At 54.0% G+C, this 26498-nt stretch overlaps 1 protein-coding gene across 4 annotated transcripts in view; it reads left to right on the plus strand.

Annotated features, from left to right (window-relative positions):
- The window catches only part of LOC111140865 (TNFAIP3 interacting protein 1), a 41122-nt gene that overhangs the window by 10912 nt on the left and 3712 nt on the right, over positions 1-26498 (plus strand). For all 4 annotated transcript variants that reach the window (XM_022493092.1, XM_022493093.1, XM_022493095.1 and 1 more), the window contains exons 2-15: positions 1590-1761; positions 2933-3067; positions 4406-4491; positions 5839-5922; positions 8340-8531; positions 12079-12173; positions 13729-13849; positions 17853-17942; positions 19649-19714; positions 19874-20005; positions 22130-22258; positions 24139-24270; positions 25705-25830; positions 26290-26355. In XM_022493092.1, the coding sequence (XP_022348800.1) occupies positions 1626-1761; positions 2933-3067; positions 4406-4491; positions 5839-5922; positions 8340-8531; positions 12079-12173; positions 13729-13849; positions 17853-17942; positions 19649-19714; positions 19874-20005; positions 22130-22258; positions 24139-24270; positions 25705-25830; positions 26290-26355 (1590 nt within the window). In that variant the 5' untranslated portion in view covers positions 1590-1625. The remainder of the gene's footprint in view (positions 1-1589; positions 1762-2932; positions 3068-4405; positions 4492-5838; positions 5923-8339; positions 8532-12078; positions 12174-13728; positions 13850-17852; positions 17943-19648; positions 19715-19873; positions 20006-22129; positions 22259-24138; positions 24271-25704; positions 25831-26289; positions 26356-26498) is intronic.

Consider the following 26498-nt stretch of genomic DNA (forward strand, 5'->3'; position numbering starts at 1 on the left):
TGAGTCTTGTTGGGGATGTGGAGCCCGTGGAGCAGGGCGTTAATTTAACTCACTTGCTGAGGCAGAACTGGATCCTGGCTGCGTTACTTCGCCTCATGGAGCCTCCCTCACATAACGAGGCTAAAGTAGCCCGTATCTTAGGGCTGTCATTATTAGTCCTTGTTCCCTCTTTTCTTTCAGCGAGCCCTGTGTGGGTGCTCCAAGGGCCTTGCGGATTCCTGACTGAAGCAGTTTTTGCTCTGGGGGTGGTGACCTTGGAAGGGAGGTTTTAGGGCCCCAAGTCCTTCTGAGGGCCCCAGTGAAGCCCTTTGGAGCTCTTTCCTGTTGGCTAGCTCTTTGCAGGGCTGGAAGCCAGATCGGTTTTTCAGCCTCAGGGCCTTTGCACTTAACTCTTTTCTCTGCCTAGAATATTCTTCCCCCAGATAGCTAGTTCCCTTAACCCCTTTGGGTCTTGGCTAAAATGCCTCCTTCTCTGTGAGGCCTTTCCTGACAGCTCCACCTAAAATTTAAGTCCCCGCCTCATACTTCCCTGCTTGACTTTTGTTCATAGATGTTTTAATCACCTCCAATACCGTGTTTATCTCCCTTTCTATCATCGGTCTGTCTTGGCCACTAGAATGAGAGCTCCAGGAGGGCATTTTGTCTGTCTTATTAGCTGGTCCTTTCCCAGCACCCAGCCTGGTACCTACCACAGAGTAGATAATACATAAAGGAATGAATGGAAGGAGGGCCTTTCTCTACTAAGTTACAGAACTGGGATTCTGAGACCACTTCCCACGGCGGTGTCAAATGAAATAAAGCAGATGAAACTGAACACACTGATGCAAAACCCCGGCTGGCATGAGTAGATAGCAGTTGGATGGAAAATTCGTCTGTTCATTAGAACTGTAAGGGACAGACCGTACGCGATACGGGACTGAAGGATGAGGGTGACCGTGTCAGTTAGTATATTAAATATTAGTCAGGGTTTTTTCTTCTTCTTCTTTCTCTTAGAGAAGAGGACGTACCTATAAATGAAACCTGGGATTGGATTGACTTGCTCATCCCTTAGGGCCCCGGGCGTCTTCGTCTAAAGATCACTGATTTAGTGTAAGACTTTCATTTCCCCTCAGAGTGGGGAAGGGACTGCCCGCCATCGTGCAGTGAGCCAATGGCGAGGTTGTTGATTCATTCACTGAATGTTCACTGGGCACTCAATTCATAGCTCTACAGAGCTGGGTGCTGGGGCCGTAGGGTCCCCCTCCTTCTGGACCCCACCAACAGGACAGGAACTAGGTGGTTTGACTCCCAAGTTCATTGCTCTTTCTTGTAGCCCCCACTGGCACCTCGGGTGGGTTGCTGTTCCGAATGAACCAGCAGGGCAGTGAGGCCACTTGAAGAAACAGGTGGCGCTCTGGGGTTGTCTTTTCATAGAGACACGGTGTCTGGCTCAAAGCGGGTGACTCTGCTGTTCTGGTGTCCTGTGGCCAGGCCAGCCTCGAGCGCTGTACTCTCTCCGGAGTGATGGGGACCACCTTGCGGGGGCGCTGACGGACTAGGGTGCGTCAATGGCCTGGCCAGCCCCCTCACATGCTGTGTTGTCCTTACAGCCCCGTGGGCGCCACGGCAGGGCTTGAGCCACCCTCATGGAAGGGAGAGGACCATACCGGATCTACGACCCCGGGGGCGGCCTGCCTCTGGGAGAGGCTTCCGCAACTTTTGAGCGCCTAGTGGAGGAGAATTCCCGCCTGAAGGAAAAAATGCAAGGGATAAAGATGTTAGGTAAAACAGAGCCTGCTGCCGCCCCCTGCAAGCCTGCCGTGCCTGCTGGCCTGTGCCTCACCTGAGCGTCCCTCTGCCTCTCCGGGCCCAGCACTGGCTCCCGTCTCACAGCTCTGTCTTTGCGCACTCCTGTAGCATGTTGGCAGTGTCCCCGGCCCTGGTTCCCTGGCCCCAATTCCGCAGTGCCGTGGGGGCTGGACTCAGGACACCCCAGTGACCTAGAAGGAGGGGTGGGGTGGGGAAGGGGGGAGGAGCTGGAAGGTCCAGTTTGTGCACATGGAAACAGAATGGCCTCATCTTCTTGGAAGCACCAGAAATGGGAGAGCTGGCCTCACCAGGCCAACAAGGGCACAGTCCCCAAGTGTTGGAGCAGGGAGCTGAGCTCGGCTTGAGGCAAAGCAGGGATAGGTCCCTTGGTTTCTTTTTTCCTGGCTTTTGCTCAAGCTGTCCCCTTTGCCTGGAGCAAGTCTACTTATGTCCCTATGACTGAACCAGTCCAGATGCCATCTCTTCCTCCATGTGAAGGATTCACTGATGCCCTGTCCAGAGGAGTCTCTTTGCTCTCCGTACCCCTGAAACTCTTCCTTTGCTTTGCTGCCACCTTTTCTGGCCGTAGGCCTTGAGGGGTGAGCATAGGTCCCCAGTTTTCCAACTGCTTACTCCTTGCTTGGCAGATCTCTGCTTGGAATGGCAGATTAGGCAAGGGGGAGTAGAGTTCCCCATTTTCCACTTGTAGAAAGAAAACTGAGGCCCAGAGGGGTGGTGGTATTACCAAAGGTCTCCTCCCTTCAGGCAGCCCCTGACTGGCAGGTGTAGGCTGTGGGTAGGCCCCAGGGGCCATGATGGCTGCTCTCAGAAAGCCCCTGGCTTTCTGTAGAGTCCCTCGCCAGGTATGGCAGGAATGGGTTAGCAAGACAGTGCCTGGAGGCCAGGAGTTTGTTTTCGGTTCCCCTCTACTCCATTTCCCCTGATTGCCAGGCCCCTTCTTTCCCTACCCATCTCTGCTTGGGGGCTGGAATGATGTGTGTCGCACTCAGCCCACAGGGCGATGGTTGGGGCACAGCCCAGGGCCCACAGCATCAGAAGCTACACAGAAGCAGGCTTGGGGTGTGGGGCCGGGAGAACGGTACACTGATCTGAGTAACTCCTTTGCTCCCCATCATCTCCCCAGGGGAGCTTTTGGAAGAGTCCCAGATGGAAGCATCCAGACTGCGGCAGAAGGCAGAGGAGCTGGTCAAGGACAGCGAGCTGCTCCCAACGCCGTCTCCCTCGCTGGCCTCCTATGACCACCTGGCTGAGCTCACAAGTATGAGGGGGGCCCGGTGGGCCACTGCCTTTCCCCAGACTCCTAACTCTAGATCTGAGGAGTGGTCTCATTCATTCAGAAATCATTCAGAAACCCACATCGCCTCCACTGGTCCTGAGGCCACAGACCCTCCTCGTCATTGTGTTTTGTCTCCAGTATCCTTCAGAAGGTCAGGCATGGAAGGGACCGCAAAATCATTCTGTCCAAAAGTGGCTGGGGACTCAGCACTCCAGGGGCCCTGGCACACCTTAGTGATGGGTCACAGTCCCCTGCACCCAGGATGTGGCCTCAGGGTCTCTGGCAGCGTATTTGTTCTGCACATCTTTAATGAGCAGCTACTGTGTGCCAGGCATCGAGTTCCAGACAGCCACTTCGAGCCACTCAGAGTTGGCACATGGGTCGAAAGCTCTCTGGGCTGGCCCAACTTGTTCCATTTTACCATGGGGGAGGCTGAGGCCTGTGGAGGAATCTGGATTTCCTGTTAGCCTGATGCAGTGTATTTCAGGTGTCAGGTACCTGCACACCTATTAAAGGGAAACACTGACTAGGGGGACGGCTTGCAGTCCTGAGTGGGGTCACCACACTTTCCTTGGCGTGTCTCCGAGTATAGGGCAAGGTCAGGGACCAGGAAAGCAAAGGTCCCCTCATGTGAGGCTCAGGTGCCTTCTGCTGCAGCCTGCCTCTGGTCTTGGCCCAGGCCCGTGTGCCGGCCTTCCGGTGGCTGGGGGTTACCCTCGCTAAGTGGACTAGTGAAGAAAGTGATGATCCCAGAGTCCACTGCACTGTAGTCAGCGGGAGCTTCCAGCCTCCGCTGGTCTGCTCAGCAGTGAATTCGGAGTCCCAGCCCCTGAGGGGACATGCAGCCACCCTCCAGCAGCTCCAGGAGGTCAGGGAGAGCTGAGTCTGAGTCCTGGTTTTGCCATTGCTGGCCATGTGACTGTGGGCCGGTTGGTGACCTTTCCTGGCTTCCCGTTTCATTACTTGAAAGTGGAGATACAGAGCTGTCCTGAGTATTGGCTGAGATGATAAATATAAAAATACCTGGTTACTCATGCAGAGTCCCCCTTGTCATCAGGGAGGCATGTCCGGGGTAGTGAGGAGCAGAGGCCACCTAGGGATTTTTCCCAGCAAGTGCGGAGATGTCTCTCCACCCAGGTTCTGTCCCCATTATTCCAGTCATTTTCCTAGGCTACCTGCCCCCAGTGGGACCACCTCCCATTTTCCCAGACTCTTGTAGGGAACGCTGAGAACGCTTCTGGCCCGGGCTGTCCTCGAGGGCGCAGGACATGGGCTTTCCCCCTTTCCCTTCTGCTTATCCATGTGTTCTCAATTCTCCAGGAAAGGATGCAGGTGGCCCAGCACCGCCCGCTGACCCTGCACACCCCAGTGACAAACCCGAGCCAGTCCAAAAACCTCCATCCAGTGTAAGTTACATTTGGAACCATGGCTGAAAGTTGCCTGGACTTCAAGGGCCCCATGGTAGATACAGGAATTTGGAGAGGGAAGGTTGAAGTCAAAACGCTTGGGTTTTGACTTGCTAGGTGATACTGGGCAAGTTGATCTCTGTCTCCTTGGGGCCTCACTTTCCCTGTTTTCAAATGAAGGTCATAATTAACACTTAACCAGGAAGACCCCGGAATGCACAGGGCATTCCTCCCATCTACTGAGTTGCATAATACTGAGTGTGTGTGGACTGTACACAGTGCTGGGAGACTAGATAGATGTCACCTGGAACTCTTCTTCTCCAGGGGGGCTCAGACAGTACTTTCTCCAGATATGCCTTGAGAAGTTCTTCTTGGTATCTTATGACTGGAAGGGGCCATAGTGGTCATATGGTGTAGGGTCTTCATCCTACAGATGAGGTCCAGACAGGGAAGAACATTTTGCTGTAAGGTCGTGCAGAACACTGGGGAAGTGGAGGTGAAAGGGATGCTTAGCAGGGTGGGGCCAAGATCCCGAGCTGGGTTCTTGGTGGCGGGGAGGCTCAGCCGAAGCTGAGTGCAGAGACCCTTCTGCCTGTCTGCCCGTTCCTGGGATGAGGGAAGGGCTGGAATAGGCCTTGGAGACCAGATTCAACTGCAGTCCCAGAGCCAGTTCCTGGTTGAGGGGAACCGTTGGCCTGTCTGTTGGTTACACAACCATGCATCCTGTGTGGTATGGCTGAGAGGTATGATCGTCTGAAAGTCCTTGGCCACCCACCCTGCAGTTGGGTGACTCCTGAAAGGCTCTCCAGATTTGTTGACGTATGCTTGAGCCTTATTGCAGACTGGTCCACACCTCTGAGGTTTCTGGGACGGGGTTAGCAAGGCCAGCCTGGGACTGCCCTGGTATGGGCCCTGCTAACCGCGATCTGTGCTGCCCGCCTTTGCGTGAACTAACGACGTGCTCTCAGTTTCCTCATCTGTCCAAAGGGGATAGGACCCTCTGATCTCTCTGTAGGTTGCTTTGAGAAACACTGGAATTTGCAAACATTCTAAACATGCAAGGCCTAAGGAGCTAGTTAGCAGTTCAAGGTCACTAGCCCCACATCCCCGTTTTACAGATGAGGAAACTGGCTGTGGAGGGGAAAGTGATCTCACATCCCACAGTGGGGTGCGGGCAGACCTGCTGGGAATCCTGCTGTGGGGGCTCACAGGAAGCCATGTGGAATTGCCCTGTGGGCGCAGCCTGTGCGCGTAGGGGCTGCCCTGACGACCTCCTGCTCTGTCACGAGGCCCCAGAGGGGCGAGGTGGTGTTTTCTCAGGCAGTCCGCAACTCCCTTTCTGTGCAGGGCACCTCCTCCGAATTTGAAGTGGTTCCCGCCGACGACCAGACTTCTCCCCCGGCAAGCGGCGGCCACACCAGAAACACAAAGGTGAGTGGATGGCGGGTCTTGGCTCATCCCACGTCTCCTCTCTGTTTCAGTCACCTGGCGCTGGCAGAGAGGCACAGGATCTCTCACATCCCTGGGGCACTCTGGAGTCACTTGGGGACATACAAGGGGCTGGGGCAGGGGGCGCTTCTCGCTCACATATGCAAATTCCTGGCCGATGACTTCCCCAACTGGGGCCGCACAGGCACCCGACCATTGAGAAAGCCTGGGCACGCTGCCAGCCCCGCTGGTCTTGGCCTTGTGCTGGGCACCTCCGCATACTGTGAGTCAGCTCCTGGGCCTGTGGGCTCCTAGCCTGGGTGGAGGAGAAAGGGCCAGAGAAGCCCTGAACAGCTCAAGGCAGGTGATTTACCCTCTTGTGCAGGCTCACTGCTCCTCCCGGGTCCCCTTAGGGCGTTTATGCACACACACGCGCACACACTCACTCACACACACACACACTCCTCCAGCTCTGGGGGTGTCTCCCAGCACCCTCTTTCCATACCTCACCCTGCTTGCTGCCTTTACGCCAAGTCTGTCCCCCTCTGCTCTCTCTTAAAATGGCAGACTTAGTGGAGAACCATTGCAGAAGGTCTAGAACATTCTTCATAAGTTTTAAAAGTCCCGTCCTCTCCTCCTTCTGCCTCTGTGTCCACTTTGAGATTTTTTTCGGTGCTGATTATAAGGCAGGAAGTGGCGTGACTCTTCCCCATGGTTCCTATTTCCTCCTCCCACTGAGGACTAAGGGACAGGTGTTGCTCCTTGATTCACTGGTGGTGTGTTGTGTCTGTCAGTCCCCCCACATTGCAGGGTCCCCGTCAAGTGGTCATCTGGCTTACACTGGCACGCCCTCAGTGACAAGTGGCTCCTCACCGTATCGGGCAGGTCTGAGCATCAGAAAGGTTCTGATGCCTGGAGACTCTGAGATGCTGGCTGAGGAGGAAAGATAGCACCCGCCCCACCCCCGCCCTGCCCCTGCTCAGAGAGTATGTCACTCTATGACCTTGGCCCAGTAGTTGCATCGTGCTGCCCCACCATGTGCCTCATCTGCACCAAGTAAAGGCAAGGTAGCCTCCCTGCTCCCCGGGAGCTTGCAGGCTGGTGGGAGAGATCATGCAGATGAAGCAGTCCACGAGCCATAAATAGAGCAGCAGTCAGCACCTCCAGTCCTCTGTGGGAAGAGGCAGTGGGAGATTGATCGCCCAGCGGAAGCAGCAGCCTCAGCTCCTGGGTGGGTAAGGTGCTAACAATATCGCGGAGGCATTCACCGAACGCCGTGCAGTGGCCGTGGGGCACCTCCAGGCAGCCGACTGCAGAGACAAGGGAGCTCAGGATGGCATGTGCCAGATCAAGAGTCAAAAGCTGATGTTCCAGTCCTGGCTCTGCCACTGAGTCACTGGGCGACTTCGGGCAAGTTCCTTCTGCCCGTACTGTGGGTTCTCAGCCTGAGCCCTGAGGCTCCCCATGGCGCTGACGTCTGTGACTTCCATAAGTGTTTAGGGGAGGCTGCTGGAGGAGCTGAAGTGTGGGCCTGGCTGGGAAGGATGGGCAGAGGGGGCACTGTGGAAGTGAAGACCGAGGAGGCATGGGGCCTGGTGTGTGGAGGTCCAGGCAGGGGATGGTGGGGAATCAGATACCCAGCAGGGAGCCGGGCTCGACGCAGTGAGCTCTAAGGGGCCAGTGAGGATCCTTGGGCTTGGTGTTGGCATAACTAAGTACCATTGCCTGGTAAGAATGTTCTAGACAGGGGATACCAAGAAGAACTTCTCAAGAATGCCTAAAGAGAGAGAGAGAGAGACTGATTACTGAGATTAGACCCACAGTTTGCTTCATTTCTTACATGCACTACTAGATTGGGGCTATTTGAACCTTCTAGAGGAGTGGTTCTTGACCTGTTTTGACTCTTGGGCTCTCTGAGGAATGGATGAGTGCTTGGACCATTCCCCAGAAGGGATACACCTATAGACACAAAAGTAGTGTAGGTTTCTGCATGGCTCCCTAGTCGAGAATCCCTGAACCAAAGAAGCAGTGCTGTTTATAAAGGGACACCCCTCTCCTGGGCTTGCAGCTTTCACATCTCGTTCATCCTCCTGAGAACCCTGTGAGGCAGAAGGGAAGGGAGGAGTGTGTGTCCATTTATTAGAGCACTCGGAGGCCTGGTGGACGAGTGGTTTACCTGCAGGCACCCAGTGAGGCCCAGAGTGTGGGAGGAAGGTGGACCCAGTGCTGGTGAGCCAGCCTATAGCCTGGGAGTCCCAAGTCCTGCCTCGTGAGTCAGCCCCAGACAGGGAACCCCTGTAACTAGAGAATTTCCCTGGGGTTTGTGGGGCTCAGGGGGAAACTGAGTCATGAGGCATGGGGCAGGGGAAGCTGAGGGAGAATGGCTGGTGATGAGTGGTCCATGTGCCCCCCCCCACCAGGTGTTGGGTCCCCTGCCCCACGAGGACAGCAACCTGATGCTGCATTTGCAGCGCCTGGAGAGCACACTGAGCGTGTGTGCTGAGGAGCCGGACCACAGCCAGCTCTTCACGCACCTGGGCCGCATGGCCCTCGAGTTCAACCGGCTGGCCTCCAAGGTGCACAAGAATGAGCAACGCACCTCCATCCTGCAGGTGAGGCCGACTACGGTGCGTGGGGAGGGGCAGGGATGGCAGGTGTGCTCCCTCTCCACCCCCCAACCCTGCTCTTCCTGGGGAGCCAGAGGTCCCAGGGGCCCCTCCGAGGGTGATGTTGGGGGCTGACCCTGGGCTTACTATTCAGGGTGGCGAGCAAGGTCAGGAAGTTGTGGGAAGGCCGGAGGAAGAGGCAGGAAATTGGAAAACGTGTGGGCAATGCAAATGTCACAGTCGGGGTGCCACCTGGGAGTGGGCCTGGGCGCTTGGTGGCAGCCCCGCCTCCAGTGGTGGAAGAGTTGGGATTCGGCCTGCAGTCCATGCTCTGAATCCCATGCCCGAAGCACCCTTCCCGCCTCCCAACCCTCCCCGCGCCGTAGCCGTGATGTCAGGTTCCCTCCTGGGCCGGGCCGGGCCTTGGAGTAGAATGGTCCTTGCTTCCAGTAGGGACTTTTTGGTTTGTTCGGCTGTATGAGGATAGCCAGGTCACTTACCCTCTCTGTCCTGCACTGTCCCTCTCCATAACACGGAGTCAGGAATGCCTCCCTCATGGGATTGCTGTCCCGATGGAGCACCCAGGGCAGCCTCAGATGCAGCATGTGGTCACTGTTAGCGTTTTGTGGGGTTCGGTCTTCCGTACCAGGCTGGGGATCTTAGCCTCAAGGGCCTGGGGCAGAGAAGGATTCCCAGATGGCGAAACTGAGGCACTAAGAGGCCTCCTTCCTGCCTTCATGCCAGTCACTGTTCAGTCACTCATCTGTGGTCTCGATGTCAACAGACATTCAAGACGCTCCAGTTGTTGTGGGCGGGGGAAGGGGGAGTCTGCTCTGTGTGACCTTGGGAAGGGCTGGGCTGACAAGAGCAGGGGTGGCGTCCAGGCTGGAGACAGGAGTGAGGACAGAGGTGAGAGGCAGAGGACCCCAGGGAGAACGCAGGACTCCCATCCCCCCACGAGGGAGGCGTGTGTTGAGGGGAGTGACCGGAGCACACCGTGAGGGTCTCGGCGGTGGGGGGGGCGGTGGCCAGGCTGAGGGTGAGGTCTTTCGCCATCACAGAGGCTTAGCAGTGTCCAGGTCGAGCTCCGAGGAGGTGAACGTGGTGCGCTGTGTGCAGTGAGATCCCGAGTGCTGACGTTTTGGCTTTGAAATGGGAATCGATACCAGGCCTCATAAGAGAGGGTCCTGCCAACCTCCTTTTTTATGTATCGAGCTCTTGTGTGTTGCCTTCTTGGTTCTTGGTCATAGCTGGTACTAATTTTATCTTATTCGGTGGCTTATCCACTTTGTGTTTGATTTTGTTGCCTTGCACTCCCTGCTGTGCTGGACTATAAGCCTCCTGCGGCAGGGCAGCTCCTTACCTGGCACGGTCACTGCTGTGTCCTAGGGGCCAGCACACAGCAGGTGTTTCATGCACGTTTTTGACTGAGTGAGTTAGTGATCAAATGACCTCACAGGTCTGCTCTTTTGGCCCCTTCGATGGAAGGTGATGACCTTGGTGACATCCTCCGTTGGCTGTTCTGTGCCCAAGGCATTTGCCCAAAGACTCGGAGGAAGCAGCCCTCTGGACTGGCAGGTAGACAGCACAGGAGTCCTCGTCCCGGCCTTCCCTTCATGACCAGAAGCAGGATACTCTGTTCCCGCCCAGGGCCATGGCATCCTGGGCATTTGCCTAGCCTGTGGGTGGAGGCACATTAATCCGGTTTTTCCTCATTTATTCATTGATTTGTTTCTTGGTTCACTCTACAAACACTGTCAAAGGCAGGTATAGTGCAAGGCTTCTGCTAGGCACTGGAACCGGGCAGGGTAGTCTTCCGCCCTCTCGGCCTCAGATCCCTTGTGTCCTGCCAGCCTCTGTTTCCAGGCTGTCTCTTCCACGCAGCCTTCCTGGGTCTCCCCTGTGTTAGTCAGAAAGGGCTAGGTTTTGCTGTAGAAACAGACAACTCTGAAGTCTCCCTGGTTACCGTACAGGTTTCCCACGGATCCTGTGGGGCAGCGGCTTGTTTCCGCTCCTCAGTTACTGAGAGGCCCAGGCCAACAGACACCCTGGCATCGCGGGCCCTTTGGGCTGTGAGGCAGCCCCAGCCACCAGGGAGAGAGACCAGAGGATTATGCCTGGGCCAGCCCAGCAGCGAACACACGTTGCTGCTGCTCACTTTCATGGGCCAGGAGTAGGCAGGTGATGGCAGAGAGCCCGGGACTTGGAAACGGAAGGGAGCAGGTGGTAGCCTGTGATCACCACCAGCTGTGCGCTGGCCCAGCTACAGGCCTTCCCTCCCCTCTCTGTGCAGGGGGCAGGGGGTGGGGGGACACCCCAGTTTCCATCGGTCACATGGAGTGGAATCCCAGTGGTGATTCTTAGCAGCTGTGCAACCTCATGCAAATCACTTCACCTGCACCGGCTGGGCTTTTAAAACGGAGAGGAGTTCAGCAGCTTTGGGGAAGCCGTGCGGCTCCCACAAGGCAGTGAGTGGAAGAGCACCCGGCCATGGACATGATGCGTACTAGGTGCTCACTAAGTATGTGTCTAAAGAGTGAGCACCTCTCTACGGACATGCGCATCACGCACGTCCCGCCCTCCAGGTCTGTCCCTCCCATCTTCCATGCCCCATCCCCCGCCTCCCAGCAGGAGTCCACAGATAGGTTGGGGGACTGGCTACAAACAAGACAATAAAGGGTCTTGTTTGTAAAGCAGGCAGAGGAGGAACTGTTGTCCCGTGTGGAGAGGAGGGAGCTGTGTCTCTGAAGTGAAGCAAGCCCGAGCGGCACCTGAGACCTTGCTGAGGTCTTGAGCAAATGCCCTCTTTCGCCATCTGACCACACCAGAAGCTTCTGACCTTCCCCGGGTTGACTAGCTCATGAGCCTCCTGGGACATCGCTCCTCACTTGTTTGTTCCTTCACAGGCTGCTCAGTCATGTGGTCGGGCATTCCCTCAGCAGAGTTGAGTGCTGGCTGCGCTAGGACCCTAGCTGGGCTGGGGATTTGACAGCAGACGGGAGAGTGGGGAGGGGCTCCCGGGCCCGTGGGTGCTCACAGACTGTGGCTCTTCGGCTGTCCTTGTCACAGGTCCTAAGCAGGGGGACAGCAGGGCTTGTGAGCAAGGATAAAGGCAGTGACCTCACTCCCCCAAGGTGTGAGAGTCAGGGAGGACTTCTCTGACAAAGGGACGTTTAGGCTAAGAGCTGAAGCAGGAGTAAAAGTCAGCTGGGGGAGGGCTGGTGAGGAAGAGTATTCTGTGCTGTGGGAACAGCAGTAGAAGAGGAGGAGGGATGGAGCTCTCTGCCTAGCAAGACCTGAAGGGCCTGTGGCTGATTCTTGGTCATGCATGCTTATGGCTGGCTCCTGAGGGAGAGGATGCGTAGAGGAGCCAGTATGGGCCTAGCGCCTGGATTCCCAGCCATCCTGAGAGGGGCTTGCTGAGGCCACGCAAAGGGGATCATGTGTTGGGACCTGGTGTGGCTGTGGCCCTCCCCTGGCCTCCATTGTCAGCCTGCACTTGGGAGGTACCCCTGCCCTCACCTTGCCCCCCGTCTACCTCTCTGCCTTGCAGACCCTGTGTGAGCAGCTTCGGAAGGAGAACGAGGCCCTGAAGGCCAAGCTGGACAAGGGCCTGGAACAGCGGGATCAGGCTGCTGAGAGGCTGCGGTAAGTCCTGGCTCCTCAGGAGCGAGGAGTCAGACGGGCAGGAGGAGAGGGTAGTGCCTGGCATTGATTTTTCTGGGCTGTGGGCTGAGGGCTCTGAGGCTTTTGATGTCGGGTCTCCTGGTCCTTCTCCCTGGGTGCCCTCTCTGGCCCTTTTAATACTGTTCTCAAGGGCCTTGAGAGCTTCAGAAGAAGGTCTGCACAAATTAGGCTCCTTCCTTAGGAACTTGCCCCCTTGGCCTGTTAACAGCAGCCGGCCTGCTGTTGGGACAGCTGGGAGAGGGCTCAGGACTTTGCTGCCCTCTGCTGGTCACCATCATGTCCTGCCGTTTTCCTGCCTACCGTCAGGGGTCCCTCACTTGCCTCCTGGCTCTCCATTGTGCCTCAGAGTCACTGCGGGTCTGGGAGAGTTCCCACTCCCAGTCCTCCCTCCTCAGCTGAGCTCCTGATGCAGTGGATGTGAGGCAGGCCTAGGCATTTTCCCAAGGGCCTCTGGGATTACAATGTGGGTAGACCCGGGATAACACTTGAGAAACAGTGCTCTTGTCAGAGTTTGAAGGGCCCTTCGAGATTACACAGGTCAGACCCCGCATTGTGCAGAGGGGAGACTGGGGCCCAGGGAGTGCAACAGGTAACTACTGAGTCCCTGTGCCATTTTGAGTGAGTCCCTGGCCGAACACTTGGGAGGTTTTAGAGCCATAATGACTCCATCCATGGATCCGAGACCCCAGGTGGAGGAAAGACTCAGGGCTAGAAAGCAAGAGTGCAGGTCCCTGCTGTGTGACCTGTGGAAAGCCACTTTGCTTCTCTGTTTTTCTCTTATTACATGGAAGCTTAGCTGGCAAATACAACGTAAATATTTTCCCAATTTTAGTCATACCTGAACCCACGTCAACACTTTCTATTATGTTCTATGTCACCTACCTTCTCGATTTAAGAATTGGCTTTGATTTGAATCATGTTTTTCCTGAAAATTATGATTAAAAAAACTTGCCATTAACAGAATAAATAAAACTCGGAGTTAATAGAAAAATGCATTCCCTATGAATAGAAGACAAGCCCAACAAGAAATACAGCAACCATGGAAGGGTGTTACTAAGTTCTGGCAAAGTGCCATGGCCCTCGGGAGGCTCTGAGCCTGAAGCCTGCCCTTTCCTGCGAATAAGGCAGAACAGCACGTCCTGGAGGAGAGCTTCAGACCTGTTGGCCTCAGCTGAGAATGTTCCCTGCTCTACACAGGAGGTTTGAAGCTGACTGGAAAGAGTGTAACTTGCTCCCTAGAGTGTGATCAGAGTTGTTTAATGAAGGTTTTGAGTGACATCCTGGAGATGTCATGTGTGCAGAGCCCCGACCATTGGGAAACCCTGCTGCTGATGACCAGAGACTTCCAGAGAAGCCCAGATTGCCAGCAAAGGGGCCTAGGGATTCCTTCTTTGGTTTGGAGTCCCACCTTCTCCTCCAGGACTCAGCTACTCTTCGGAAGAGTAGTAGGTCCGAGAACCCTGGCCTCCTTAACACAGGGCCAGCAACATGACCTCTGTGTTTGCCTCTGACCCAGGGAAGAAAACCTGGAGCTCAAGAAGTTGTTGATGAGCTGCGGCAAAGAGGACGCCTGTGGGCAGCCAGGCTCACCAAAGACAGAAGGCGTAGGCAAGAAGGGGGTGGCCGGACACCAGCAGGTATGTGCCCAGAAACTCCTTCCACAGCATCCTCCATCGTCAGGGCCTGGCCTCCGCGGCCACCTCCCGTGGTGGTGAGCTCCCCACCTCCTGCTGCAGCCAGCGTCCCTGGGTCGAGGTTCTTGTTAGATGGCATCTCCTCAGCTCAGCTTGACAGTCCGTACTTCTGGAGCTTCCACTCCTCAGCCCTCATTCAGCATCCCATCCCCTGGCATATACACTCGGGCTGCTGGCCGTGACTCTGGCTCGGTGGCCCCCACAGGCCATCTCCTCTCCAGGCCAAGTAGCTCCACTTCCTTCAGCCACTGCTTACGGAGAGTGGTGTCGAGTCCTTCGCTCAGTCTGGGCACATTCCCTAAACGTGGTCCCATTTGTGAAGGTCTCTGATGGGTGGGTCTCAAAAGTCAGTTTAACGTCTCAGATATTCCTGGCAGAATGGGGTGTTGGGTTGAGAAAGCTCCTCAGGGGACCCAGGTGAGCTCCTGGGATTGCGTCCTGGGACGTCCTCTGACCTGGAGAGAAGTGGGGGTTAGCTGATGTTGCCATGGCCTGGCCCCCCCCTCCCATGGCCGCTCCCAGCTGTGGCTCACATCCAGTTCCCAGGCAGAAGCTGGCTCTCCTCCCTTGCCTGCTCTGTGTCTTTTCCCCTTCCCACAGAGCTGAGTCTCAGCTTTTTCCTGACATGTTTTCCCCTTTTAATGGGGCTTAATGGCTGCACAACAGGACTCAACATCTTTAACAAACCCCACACCTATGTAATAGCAGTAATTATCTTAATAACTTAATACCTTGTTACTATGTGGCAATGTGGAACTCAAATCTGTCATCCTATTTGGATCTCCACTCCACACGTATGCTAGGCAGGGCGGGGATGATGACTCCATGACAGCCTTGGCAGGAGGTGTGGAAAGGTCACATGACTTCCTGTCACCAAGCTCCCTGCATCACCTGCTAGCAGGCTGACCAGCGGAGCAGCAGAGACGCACGCTGATAAATGGCAAACTCCAGCCCATGACGCCCCTCCCCTCCTCCATTCACCCCTCAGGGCAGAGCCCTCCTGGGCTGTCCTTTTGTGGAAGTGACCCATGGAGCCCCCCCGCCCCGAGCCACGATGGTGTGGGATTCTGTGGGCAGTCCTCTTCACTTTCCCCAGCCCTTCGGTGTCAACTCATGTCGCTCGACTCCCTGGAGGTCCAGCTCTTAGCATCCTGCTGGGGAGGAAGGTCCCATGGGGGGGCGTGTGTTAGAGCAGTGGCCGCCGGAGCCCCATGTGGCTTGAGTGCTCACTCACCTCTTGCCAGCACAGCCACCTTGGATGAGTTACACAAACCAGCTGTGTGGCTCCAGCTTCTTCTTTTGTAAAATGGAAGCGATAACACTGGCCTCAGAGGATGGTGGGAGGATTCAGTGGCGTGATACCTGTGAATTAGGTTTAGCGCCAGGAGCATATGGTAACCTGTGACCTTAGCTATTGCTTCTCATGGCAGCTTTGGTGCCGGCAGCCAGGCAGGCTGACCCTTCTCTTCTTCGTGGAGGTTAAGGGTGTACCCCCGGGAGTCCCCATCCTCTCTTCCTCCTTGCCCTGTAAGGAGGCAGCAGGCTTCTAGGGGCAGGCCCATGTCTTGCCTTCCTTAAAGGCCAGGGTCTCTGGAGGGCTCCCGCAGCCCACTCTTCCTAGCTCGTTCTGTGGTGTGCTGACAGGCCTCAGCCTACAGGGGGCATTGGAGCCTCACGAATGCTGCCCTCATGGCCCAGGCCTGCCCATTCCCACCCAAGCCCTGGGGGAAATGCAGGGAGTTGGGGGGCCAGGGGATAGAGAGAATGTGGGCAGTGACCCCAGGACAAATGCTGACAAGCCCACAGGATATCAGAGGTTGGGGCCTTCGGAGCCCACCTTGTTTGGTCTCCTCGGTGGAGAGCCAGCACTCCACCGCCAGCCTCCTAAGCTGATTCTGCTCTTTCACCTCAATGTCTCCTAGTCCAAAAAAATTTTTTCAAACTTTATTTTGAGATAACTTTAGATTTACAGAAGAGTTGCAAAAGTAGTCCAGAGACTTCCCGAACCCCCTTGACAAGTTACATAACTGCAGTTCAATGACCGAAACTAGAAAATAAACCACTATTAACTAAAACTATAGACTTTGTTCAGATTTCGCTGGTTTCTCACTGCATCCTCCTCCAGCACTTTCTGTCCGGGCATCACCAGTCCGGGACCCCACATTCCCTTAGATTGTTCCAGTCTGTGACCTGTCCCAGCCGCGTCTTCTCTTTCACGAGCTTGATGCTTGGGAGTTCTACCGGCTGGTGATTTTGTAGCGTGTCCTTCAGTGTGGGTCTAACTGGTGTTCCCTCATGATCAGATGAAGGGTGTGCCCTTGAACTTGGATGGGAGCACAGTAGGAGTGACGCCATGCACTTCTGGTGCATCCCGGCAAGGGTACATGACGTCACTGTCTTATCACCGTCCACACTGATTGCTGGCTAAGGAGGTATGTGTCAGTTTCTCTGTAATAAAGGAACCAATTTTCCCCTTGTGGTTAATAAATACTTAGTTCTGAGGAGAAACTTTAAGTCTGCGCAAATGTCCTGTTTCTCCTTACACTTCTTATTTTAGTATCCATGATGGATCTTACCTGCAGAGATCATGACCGTAGTAGATTTTGAATTTCCCTCACTCCTTTTCTGTTTAGTAATTGGAATTCTTCTGTAAGGGAGAGCTAGCCCTTCTCCCCCACTTACTTATTTATTCAGCTAGTCTTTTCTACCAGTTATGGACTCAAGGATATTTATTTTATTCTTTGGGTCATCATCTACTACGACCATGATCTATATTTTTGTTCAAATTGTTCTAGCTTAGGCCAGAGGAAGCTCTTCAAGTTGTCTCCTGTGCCCATGAGACATGCCTTGCTTCTTCATATTATTATTGAGCACTTTCTTACTTTTTCTTTTAAAGATTAGTTTATTTTAGAGATGTGGGGGAAGGGGCAGAGGGAGAGAACCTCAACAAGCTTCATACCCAGTGCAGAGCCTGGCGTGAAGCTTGATCTCACGACCCCAAGATCATGACCTGAGCTTAAGCCAAGCGTCAGACGTCTAACTGACAGAGCCACTCAGGTGCCCCAGCGCTTTCTTACTTCCTGGCACAAGTTGTTCCCAACTCTGCTTCTGTTTTACCTGCCCCTGGAATCAACAATCCTTCTCTGAGGAGCCCTGCCTCTTTTTGTTGGAGAATAGCATTTAGGGGGCGCCTGCGTGGCTCAGTGGGTTAAAGCCTCTGCCTTCGGCTCAGGTTATGGTCCCAGGGTCCTGGGATCGAGCCCCGCATCGGGCTCTCTGCTCAGCGGGGAGCCTGCTTCCTCCTCTCTCTCTGCCTGCCTCTCTGCCTCCTTGTGATCTCTCTCTCTGTCAAGTAAATAAATAAAATCTTAAAAAAAAAAAAAAAAAGAGAGAATAGCATTTAGAAACAAAGATCTGGGCACGGATGTGCTCACTGCTCCTGGAGTGTCACTGGGTTAGGCTCTCTCAAAGGACAGAGCTAGGAAGCATATGTACATGTACTCATCACACATACACATCTTTATGCCATATCTTTCTAAACAGATTTATTTAATTATTTATTTAATTATAAATTTTCTAAAAATTTATAAAATAAACATTTTATAAATTATTTTTTTAAAAAGCCATAACTCTTACCTTCTAGTGAAGGATTTTTGGTTGATGTTGGGTGGGGGATGGTGGCAGTGCCTTGTAGAGTCTGAGCAGGGGAAGAAGTGGCCATGGGAAGGGGAGCAGAGAGCAGGAGGGCAGGTGGGCAGGGGAGGAGGAATAACGATCTGGATAGACTTTCCAGAGTAGGTTTAGTCATGGCTGGGATGTAGAGTGGTGTCCTGGCTGGTGGGCAGATTAGAGAAGTGGGAGAGTGAGGCCTGGATCCCTGGGTAAAGGCCCTCAGGAGCCTTGTTCTTTGAGGCTTTGCTGAGGGTCCTTCTGTGGTTCTCTCCAGGCTTGTGCAGCAGCAGGGAAGAGCCCAGAGGTGGGGGCCTTGGGTACAGCTGAGAAGAAGGTAAAGATGTTGGAGCAACAGCGCACTGAGGTAGGTGGCGGGGGTGGAGGGGTGGAATTCAGGGAAGACCCTCCTTCCCTCCTGGGCCTGGCAGGACAAAGGCCCTCCCTGACCCCCTGTCTCCTCCTAGGTCACCATGGTGGTCACCATGGTGACCACAGAACCATCTGTCCATGGGAGAGAGACCTGCCACCTCATTCTGGGCTCTTGTTTCTTAATCAGTTCCCCTGCCTACAAGGGTCGCTCAGAAGACGTGGCATTTGGGGCCTGGCCTAAAATTGTTGGCAGGGGGATAGTTCAGGAAGGCTCCTCTGGCACACCCTGGATGGTGGAAGGTAGGCGGGTAGCAGCATCAGGGGCGGGGAGCCCGGAGCTCCTTTGTCACCACGCTGCTGGGTCAGGGAGGGACTGTCACAGAAGAGGAGGATCGGATGCCTTCTCACAGCACTGCTTCTCACCAGCTGGAAGTTTCTAGAATTGAGGCTATGCCCATGTACCCCCACCATCTCCCACCCCAGGCCAGTGTTTCCAGACTGGAGGCGGAAGCCCAGTCCTGTCTGTAGGCTTCGCCGTTCACCCCCCACCCCCACAGCTCAGCTTTTCCTCTGGATTCCTGGGCCTTGCTGCCCTCCCTGGACCTCCAGCCCTGGCGCAGGTCAGGCTTCCATCAGTCTTCTGCTTACCTGTGTATCAGTTTTAGTTTTCTTTTGGTTTTGCTGTAAGGTCTTCGTTCTGATGACAAAAGTAATATAATGCTCATTAGAGAAATATTGAGAATCTCTCCACCTAGAGATGCCCACAAGTTGGCAACAGTCCCGAGTTTTATTATGTACGTAACTAATGCATAATCTGTTTTTTTAAAATAAGCAGAAAAAATTATATCCTTCAATACTGCATGATTGCAGGTTATAGGTTTTTCTTTTCTCCTCCAAAATCAAATATATCCTTGAGGGTCACTGTTTATGTATCAGACATATACTATATTTCTTCACTTTTGAATACTCTTCATCGTATGTTAATGTGTCTGAAATGGGGATAGCTTTTCCTATTGTTTTATGTATTTAACGGTGTAGGATTGTTTTTCTTCCCTGAGGAAGTGGTGTGTCACGGAGGGCAAATAATTCGGGTTGTCCTAGAAATGTACCAGTGTATTAGGGGCCTGATTTTCTTACTAACTGCACAGCTTCTCATTTTCGGTTTCTAGTATAATTTTCTTAACCCACGTCCTACGCGTCAGTAGTCCTCTAGATTTTGCCGTCATGCAGACGTTGCTGAGACGGCCAGCCTGGTACTGGGTACTTAGGTCACTGGTGTGAGGGCTCCTTCAGGTTTCCTTTTCAGACACCAGCAATGACTTAAGGAAAACAAAAATGGGAAGCTTTCATACGCAACCCCAGGTTGCATGTGTGTTGTGTAACCATACTCCAAAATTACATAATTTTACATAAATTACATAAATTTATGTAAATTACATAAAGTTTATTCCAGAATTACATAATTTTACTGCTCCTTTGGTGTTAGTCTTACTTCCCTGGTGAAGATAAAATATAGCACTTGATAAAGGTTCCTCCTTGGGGAATGTGGAGTCTTCAAGAAGGGGAGGGTTCAAGGCAGAGCATCTGTGACCACCGTTCTCCCACACACACTGCACGCACTGTGACAGCCAGTCCGTGTGGAGTTGTCCCTCTTTGTGCCTTCACTGCCTGTCTCCTGCTAACTCCAGTCTCTCCCCATAGCTGCTCGAAGTGAACAAGCAGTGGGACCAGCATTTCCGGTCTATGAAGCAGCAGTACGAGCAGAAGGTAGTGTGGGGTGATGGGGACTCACAGCTGAGCCCCAGGTGCCTGGCTGTGCTCTCGGGACCTCCCCGGTCTCCACCCTCTGCTTACTTCTCAGGAGCCTTGAACCTTGCAGGTTCACCCCTTCCCTCACGCACTCCCCGTCTCTGCCTTTGAACCTAGATCACTGAGCTGCGCCAGAAGCTGGCGGACCTCCAGAAGCAGGTGACTGACCTGGAGGCTGAGCGAGAACAGAAGCAGCGTGACTTTGACCGAAAGCTGCTCCTGGCCAAGTCTAAGATCGAAATGGAGGAGGCAAGTTGACTGCTGGCCCTGCAGGTTCAGCTTGTGAGATCTCTCTCCCCCACCTCAGTAGCTGAGAGCTCAGTATAATAAACAGACGGGGGGGGGGTGGGGGGGCATGGCCAGAGTCGGGAGGCCTGGGGGTCCCAGCTCTGGCTCTAGCGCTAAGGGCTGTGTGGCCACAGGCAAAAGCACTTTCTTTCCCTGTACCTCAGTTTCCCATCTGAAAATTGAGAAGATTGGAATAGCTATTGCTTCCCCTATTTTCATGTTTGCATGCAGGAGAGATTTTTGTTTAATTAAATGATTTGTTTAATTAAGATGTTACAGACTGGGGAACCATACAGCGAAGCACAGAGTATAAAAGAGACACATGCAGGCTGCTCGGGTGCTTGCTGGGAGTGGGCGGCAGCTGAGTGTTTAGAGTAGTAACGGCTGTTTGGAGTGAGGTGGGAGGGGGGCCCTAAAATATCAGACAGAGCTCCCTTTCTTCACTGTCTAGCCGCTGTTCAGCAGAGCGTGCACTTGGCGCCGTGCTGGGCACCGAGACTCAGCGGGGAACAGATCAGCGGGTGGGGAAGAAACGGGAAACAAGTCATTACAGAAGCAAATAGGAACAAGTGTGTTCAAGTATCACAGGAGACGTTCCAGGGAGTGAGGGGAGGGCATAAAGGGGAGCCAGGTCTGGTCTGAGCGGGGCCAGGAGCAGGTCCTCTGAAGAAATTGTGTCTGAGCCATCAGTGTGTGACTGATAACAGCCAAGGCTTTCCAGGACCCTGGGACAGCTTAAAGAGGAAAGACCACTGGGAGCCCCAGATTCTTGGAAGATTGTATTTAAGTCGTTGTGTCTTTCCCTTCATGGGAACTGGGCACAGGCTGCTTTTACCTAGCTTGAAAATGGCCATTTTCAACACGGATTGCATTTCACAGTTCCCTCTTTCAACGTGTGACCCCAGGGGCTTTATCTGAGGGTTTGGCCTGCCTCAGTGACCACCCCTTGCCTTGAATGTGTGTGTTAGGGAGGACACTGTCTGTCTATTCCCCAAGGGCAGTCACATCTGTGACTGTCTACCAGACCCCTGGCTCTTCGGCCCCTTCCCCTAGCTTACATCAGTGGGTGAGACAAGTCCATGGGATGGGACAGTCCTCCCTGTTAGCCCTGTGTTAAGGACACATGGTGACAAGAGGCCATGCTAATACTGGAGACTCTCAGTGGGAGTCCAGACCCCTCCCACAAGTTCTGCCCAAGGCTTCCCTCCCTGATCTCTGGCTGACCTCCCTTATTTGAAACACTTCCTTTGACTTGCAAGGGGAGAGGGAGCACCAACCAGAATTAGGAGACCTGGCTTCTAGCCCCAGCTCACTGTGTGGCCTTAGGTAAGTCACCTCCCCTCTCTGGACAGTCATTTCCCATCACATCAAAGGATTAGGACTTGATGCTCCTCAAAGGCCAATCCAGTTGTGGCCTTCTGCAGTGAAGTAGTCCTGCCTGTCCCATAGTGGGTGTGGGAGTGGGGCTTCCACCTGGAAGCCCTCCCTGGTTTCTTCTCAGCAGTGGTGCCCTTTCTTTTCACCTCACAGTAGTTTGTTTCTCTGTGGAGGAACACTCTACCTTTTATGCTGCATTTATTTCTCTGTCTTCTCTCCTAGGCTTAGAGACTGTAAGAGCTAAGAGATCCTTTAGATAGTCTCAGTGGTTTTATCATTTCTGTGCATCACAGAAGGCGTCAGTGTGAATCTGGAAGAAACTATGGCTCTTCTCCCTAGAAAATTACACAGGCAAAATTTTGCATCCCATTTTGGGGCTCACAGACCTCCTGACACCCATCCATGGCTCGTGTGAAGAGCCCCCAACCGGTGGCAGATAGGGGAGCATAGACCAGAGAGTACTGTGACAGTGGCCAAGGTCTCAGCTCATTGGCAAGAGCTGCCTTGAACTGTGCTGCCTTTTCCTTGAGGACAGGATGTTCAGGCGTTAGGGCTTTGATGCCCTGCATGGTGTCTTCACGAAAGCACTGGGGACTGCTGAGGGAGAGGCAGAGAGGAGGCCTGGCTGACCCAGGTGGGGGGCAGGTGGGGCAAGGAGTTCAGGCCTCCCGGAGGGGCACCTGCTGATCAGCCCTGTGTTCCCCGCAGACCGACAAGGAGCAGCTGACAGCAGAGGCCAAAGAGCTGCGCCAGAAGGTGAAGCACCTGCAGGATCAGCTGAGCCCACTCACGCGGCAGCGGGAATACCAGGAAAAGGAGATCCAGAGGCTCAACAAGGTGGGCGCCGTGTATCTCCTTTGGTGGCCTGTTTGCTTGCTCCGTCTTCCCCTCCAGCAGGGGGAGGTGCCCCTGTTCACTGGCCTCTGTGCCCCCAGCACTCAGCACAGTGCCTGGCATCAAGCCCATACTCTGGAAACGCGTGCTGAAGGGAGGGGTGAGCAGAGGCCCCAGGGTTCCTGCCTTGAGAATCAGGACCCAGGGAGACGAGGCATCTGGGTGGAGGCTGGATTTGAAAGCTAAGGCCCGCTGCTTTGAGCCTGGGCAAGTGGGTAGGGGGTGAGGCTGGCTCTGGGGCTGGTTTTAGTCCCAGCTTAGCCACTACAGACTCTCCCAAGCCTCTGTTTTGCCATCTGAACCCTGGATGGACACCTTCCAGCCCTGCCCACCTTCCAGCACGGGGGTTAAAGGAGCAAGCTGAAGGAGGAAGCTTTGAAAGGAAACGTTCTCCGAAAGCCTGGAGTTGTCTGTGGTTCATCTTTGCCTCCTTTCTTGTCTGTCTGCCTTCCCCCCTGCCTCCTGACCTTGTCCACAGCAGGGTCTGGCCTGAGTTTGGCATATTTACTGGGCCCCAACCCTGCTAGGGGAGCCCTTTCTGTTTGGTTTTGGGATTTGATAAGCATTGATTTTGCCAAGTGTGGGGAACCGTGGGACCTGTTCTCAGGGAAGAGAATGACCTGTCCCAAGCTGGGGGCCTCAGAATGTGGTATTGTTCATGGTGCTGGACCCTAGAGGTCGCTCAGGCTGGGTCACTGCCCTCTGGGTTTCCCTGGCGTAGTGGGAGACAGACACGTGTGGGTGACCGATGCAAGGCAAGTGACCTGCTTTGCTTGTGACCTCCGGCAAGTCTCTCCCTGTGCCTGGACCTCAGTCTTCTCATCTGAAAAATGGGCAGACGGAACAGGAGGATAGAGTGGCTCCATAACTTGCCCTTGCAGCGGCTGGGGCTCACTCTCAGCTCAGCACTTGCCATGGGTTTCTGGGAGAGTCAAGGAGACTAAGCAGGGCCCAAGTCCACACCGGGGGAGGTTTTCTTCATCTCCCCTGCTGCCTATGGAGGCACTGTGGGACCTGCTGACGCATGGCGAGCAGAAGCCCTGCCGCGCTGGGGGCTAGTCCATGTGGCAATGAGCATGGCAGGTCCTGAGCGGAGTTCCAGAGTCCTCAAGTAACACACTAACTGCGCTGAAGGGGAACCCCATTAACAGAGATCTTTCAAGAAGCTCTGAGCACACTGCTTCCGTAAAAGGAAAGGATTTTGTGAGCGTGGTGGAAGAAGGGTGCTTTTTTGTTTTCGGAATGTTATTTGGTGATGTTTCAGCCCATTTTCAGGCTTAGAAAGACAAAATATTAAATAAGTCAAAATTAAATTCTAGTGTAATCTAACTACAGAAGAGCTGGGGACAGAGAGCTCAGCTTGGGAGCCACGGGTTTGGAAAGCTGAAGAATCTGAGGGCAAGGCAAGTTGAGGACATGGAACCTTTCCCGAAGGGCTTAATATTCTCTCTAGGTCTGGGTGCTGGGAAGTGAGCTGCCCCTGCTCAGGGAAGGGGACATTCTCCCTTCTGTGTGAGGACCCCCCACTTAGCCTGCTTCTAAGCTGTGTAACTTTGGACACATCATGGTTTTCTGAACCTCAGTTTTCACATCTGTCAAATGGGGGTGATGGTCATAGTCTTTTCTTCGTAGGACTGTGGAGAGGATCCAATGAAGTGATGTGTGTCATGTAAATAAATAGGGTAGCCCTTAGTAGATAGTACTGGTGGTGGCAGTTATTATTGTCACTCATGTCAGGAAGGTCCCTGGAGGTGACCTCTCCAATGGGGCCAGACTTCCAGGGCTTCTGCTGATGGGCCTGTCTCCTTTCTTCCCAATCCCAGGCCCTGGAGGAAGCGCTGAGCATCCAGGCCTCCCCTTCCTCTCCACCAGCAGCATTTGGGGGCCCAGAAGGAGCTGGCGGCCTCCTACGGAGACAGGAGCTGGTCACACAGAACGAATTGCTGAAACAGCAGGTGAGTCCAAGAAGAGGAGGTCAGGTAGGAGGTGCTGAGTCCGGAGCTGGAGCATTCCTGAGGACCCGCAATGGGCTTGGAATCCCGTAGAAGCTCTAATTAGTAGTCCACATTCTGGCTGCTGGCCAGGACCCCTGTCTGGTTATAGGTTTATCCTTTCCAGCACTGTGTCCCTAACTAAGTCATTCCTCTGCCACCTTTTTGAGTTAACTGTCTCTGTACCTCGGCTGTGCTATTATTTACTTAATATTTTAAAAATAAATTTTAGGGGCGCCTGGGTGGCTCAGTTAAGCATCTGCCTTCAGCTCAGATCATGATCCCAGGGTCCTGGGATCGAGCCCCACATCAGGCTCTCTGCTCAGCGGGGTGTCTGCTTCTCCCTCTCCCTCTGCCTTTCCCCTGCTTGTGCATCTGCATGCTCTCTCTCTCTGTTTCTGTCAAATAAATAAATAAAAATCTTTTAAAAAGTAACAAATTTAAAATACATCGCTTTCAATGAATGTATTTAAAAAGGGACTTTATATCACTGCTATAAATGAAAAACACTTTATTTCTTGCTAAGCAAGAAATACAGTAAAAGAAAAAGAGTTTTTTAAAGATTTTATTTATTTGACAGAGAGACGTCACAAGTAGGCAGAGAGGCAGACAGAGAAGGGGAAGCAGGCTCTCTGCTGAGCAGAGAGCCCTATGCGGGGCTCTGTCCCAGGACCCTGAGACCATGACCTGAGCTGAAGGCAGAGACTTAACCCACTGAGCCACCCAGGCACCCCAAAAAACAGTGTTATTAAACTCTAACTGGATACGCTTGCCTGATGAAGACTCTGAACTTGAGTCCTCTTTGAGGGAAGGGAAGGGAAATTCCTAAGTACTGGAAAGATACTAAAGACATGCTAGCATAAATGGAGACTTGCTCCTTGAGGGGCACCTGAGGACTGAAAGGAAATTGGCAAGGCTAGGGCTGTCCCGTGTGTTTCTATTTGATGCTCTGCTTTGGAGCCCCCTAAACCACGTCTAACCTGGCCAGCGTCTCACTGGCCTCCGTGGGAGGTGAAAGTGTGGGCTCAGGGAGCCCATGAGGCACCCATGAAGCCTTGGGACAGTTCTGTAGGTCCCCTGGGAGCTAGGAGATGACCCCCGGTCTTGCCCCCACGCCCGTGGCCTCACCTCTCATGGAGGCCTTAGCAGATGAAGGGATGGGACTGATGGGGGGGCTTGTGACCCCCCTTTTTTTAAGCCACGGATACCTTGTTTAAATAAAGCCCTATGTTGAAGCCCAGATTATGAAATAGAGGGAACCAGAAACTTTTCTGTTTGCAGGTGGGAGCCAGAGTCCTCACAATGGCTGTGAAGATGGGGTGACAGCAGCAGGAGGCCAGAGCAGTCTGAGCCCCTCCTCCCTCACCCTCCTTTTCCCTCCCCTCCGTTCCCCTCCAGGTGAAGATCTTTGAGGAGGACTTCCAGAGGGAGCGCAGCGATCGAGAACGCATGAATGAGGAGAAGGAAGAGCTGAAGAAGCAGGTGGAGAGACTACAGGCACAGGTCACCCTGTCCAATGCCCAGGTGAGAGCAGCTGACCAGGGAAGGGGCACCCGGCTGCCCTCACGAGGTGGGGGTGCGGCTTGGCGGGGCCCTAGTGAGACTGGAGGTCAGGATGCACGTGGCCCTTCCAGCTCTGCCTACCTCTGCAAGTCCCGCCTCCATGGTTAAAGTTCCCCACTCTCTCTCAGAAGTGAACTGGAGGATGTTAATAGGGACCTAGGGCAATAGGAGGCTTGTGTGAACCCTCCTGACCTCTGTTCAGACCATGCACAGTGAGCAGGCCTCCCCTGCAGCCACCAACCGGAGCTGTACTCTGCTCCATGGGGGCTTTCCTTCCCCGGGGCTGGGCCACGAGGGCCGCCAGGAGTGCTGGCCCCCTGCCGAAGCCCATCAGCCCGCAGGGCTGCTTATGGCCTGAGTGCAGGCCTGGCCAGGAAGCACCTGGGCCAACAGTCTTCTCTCCCTCCCTTCTCCTCTCAGCTAAAAGCATTCAAAGATGAGGAGAAGACAAAAGAAGCCCTCAAACAGCAGAAGAGGAAAGCAAAGGTGAGGAGGTTTGAGGGAGGAAGCAGCACTTACCTTATCGTACCTTATTCAGGGAGCTATAGTCTGAGGGGGGAGGCAGTATCTTCTCAGGTGTCCCAACTAATTAATGAGGTAGTGCAGGGCAAGCACTTCGAACAATACTT

This window comes from Enhydra lutris, unplaced genomic scaffold (assembly GCF_002288905.1).
Source record: "Enhydra lutris kenyoni isolate GAN:26980312 unplaced genomic scaffold, ASM228890v2 scaffoldscaffold5, whole genome shotgun sequence".
Lineage (NCBI taxonomy): Eukaryota > Metazoa > Chordata > Mammalia > Carnivora > Mustelidae > Enhydra > Enhydra lutris.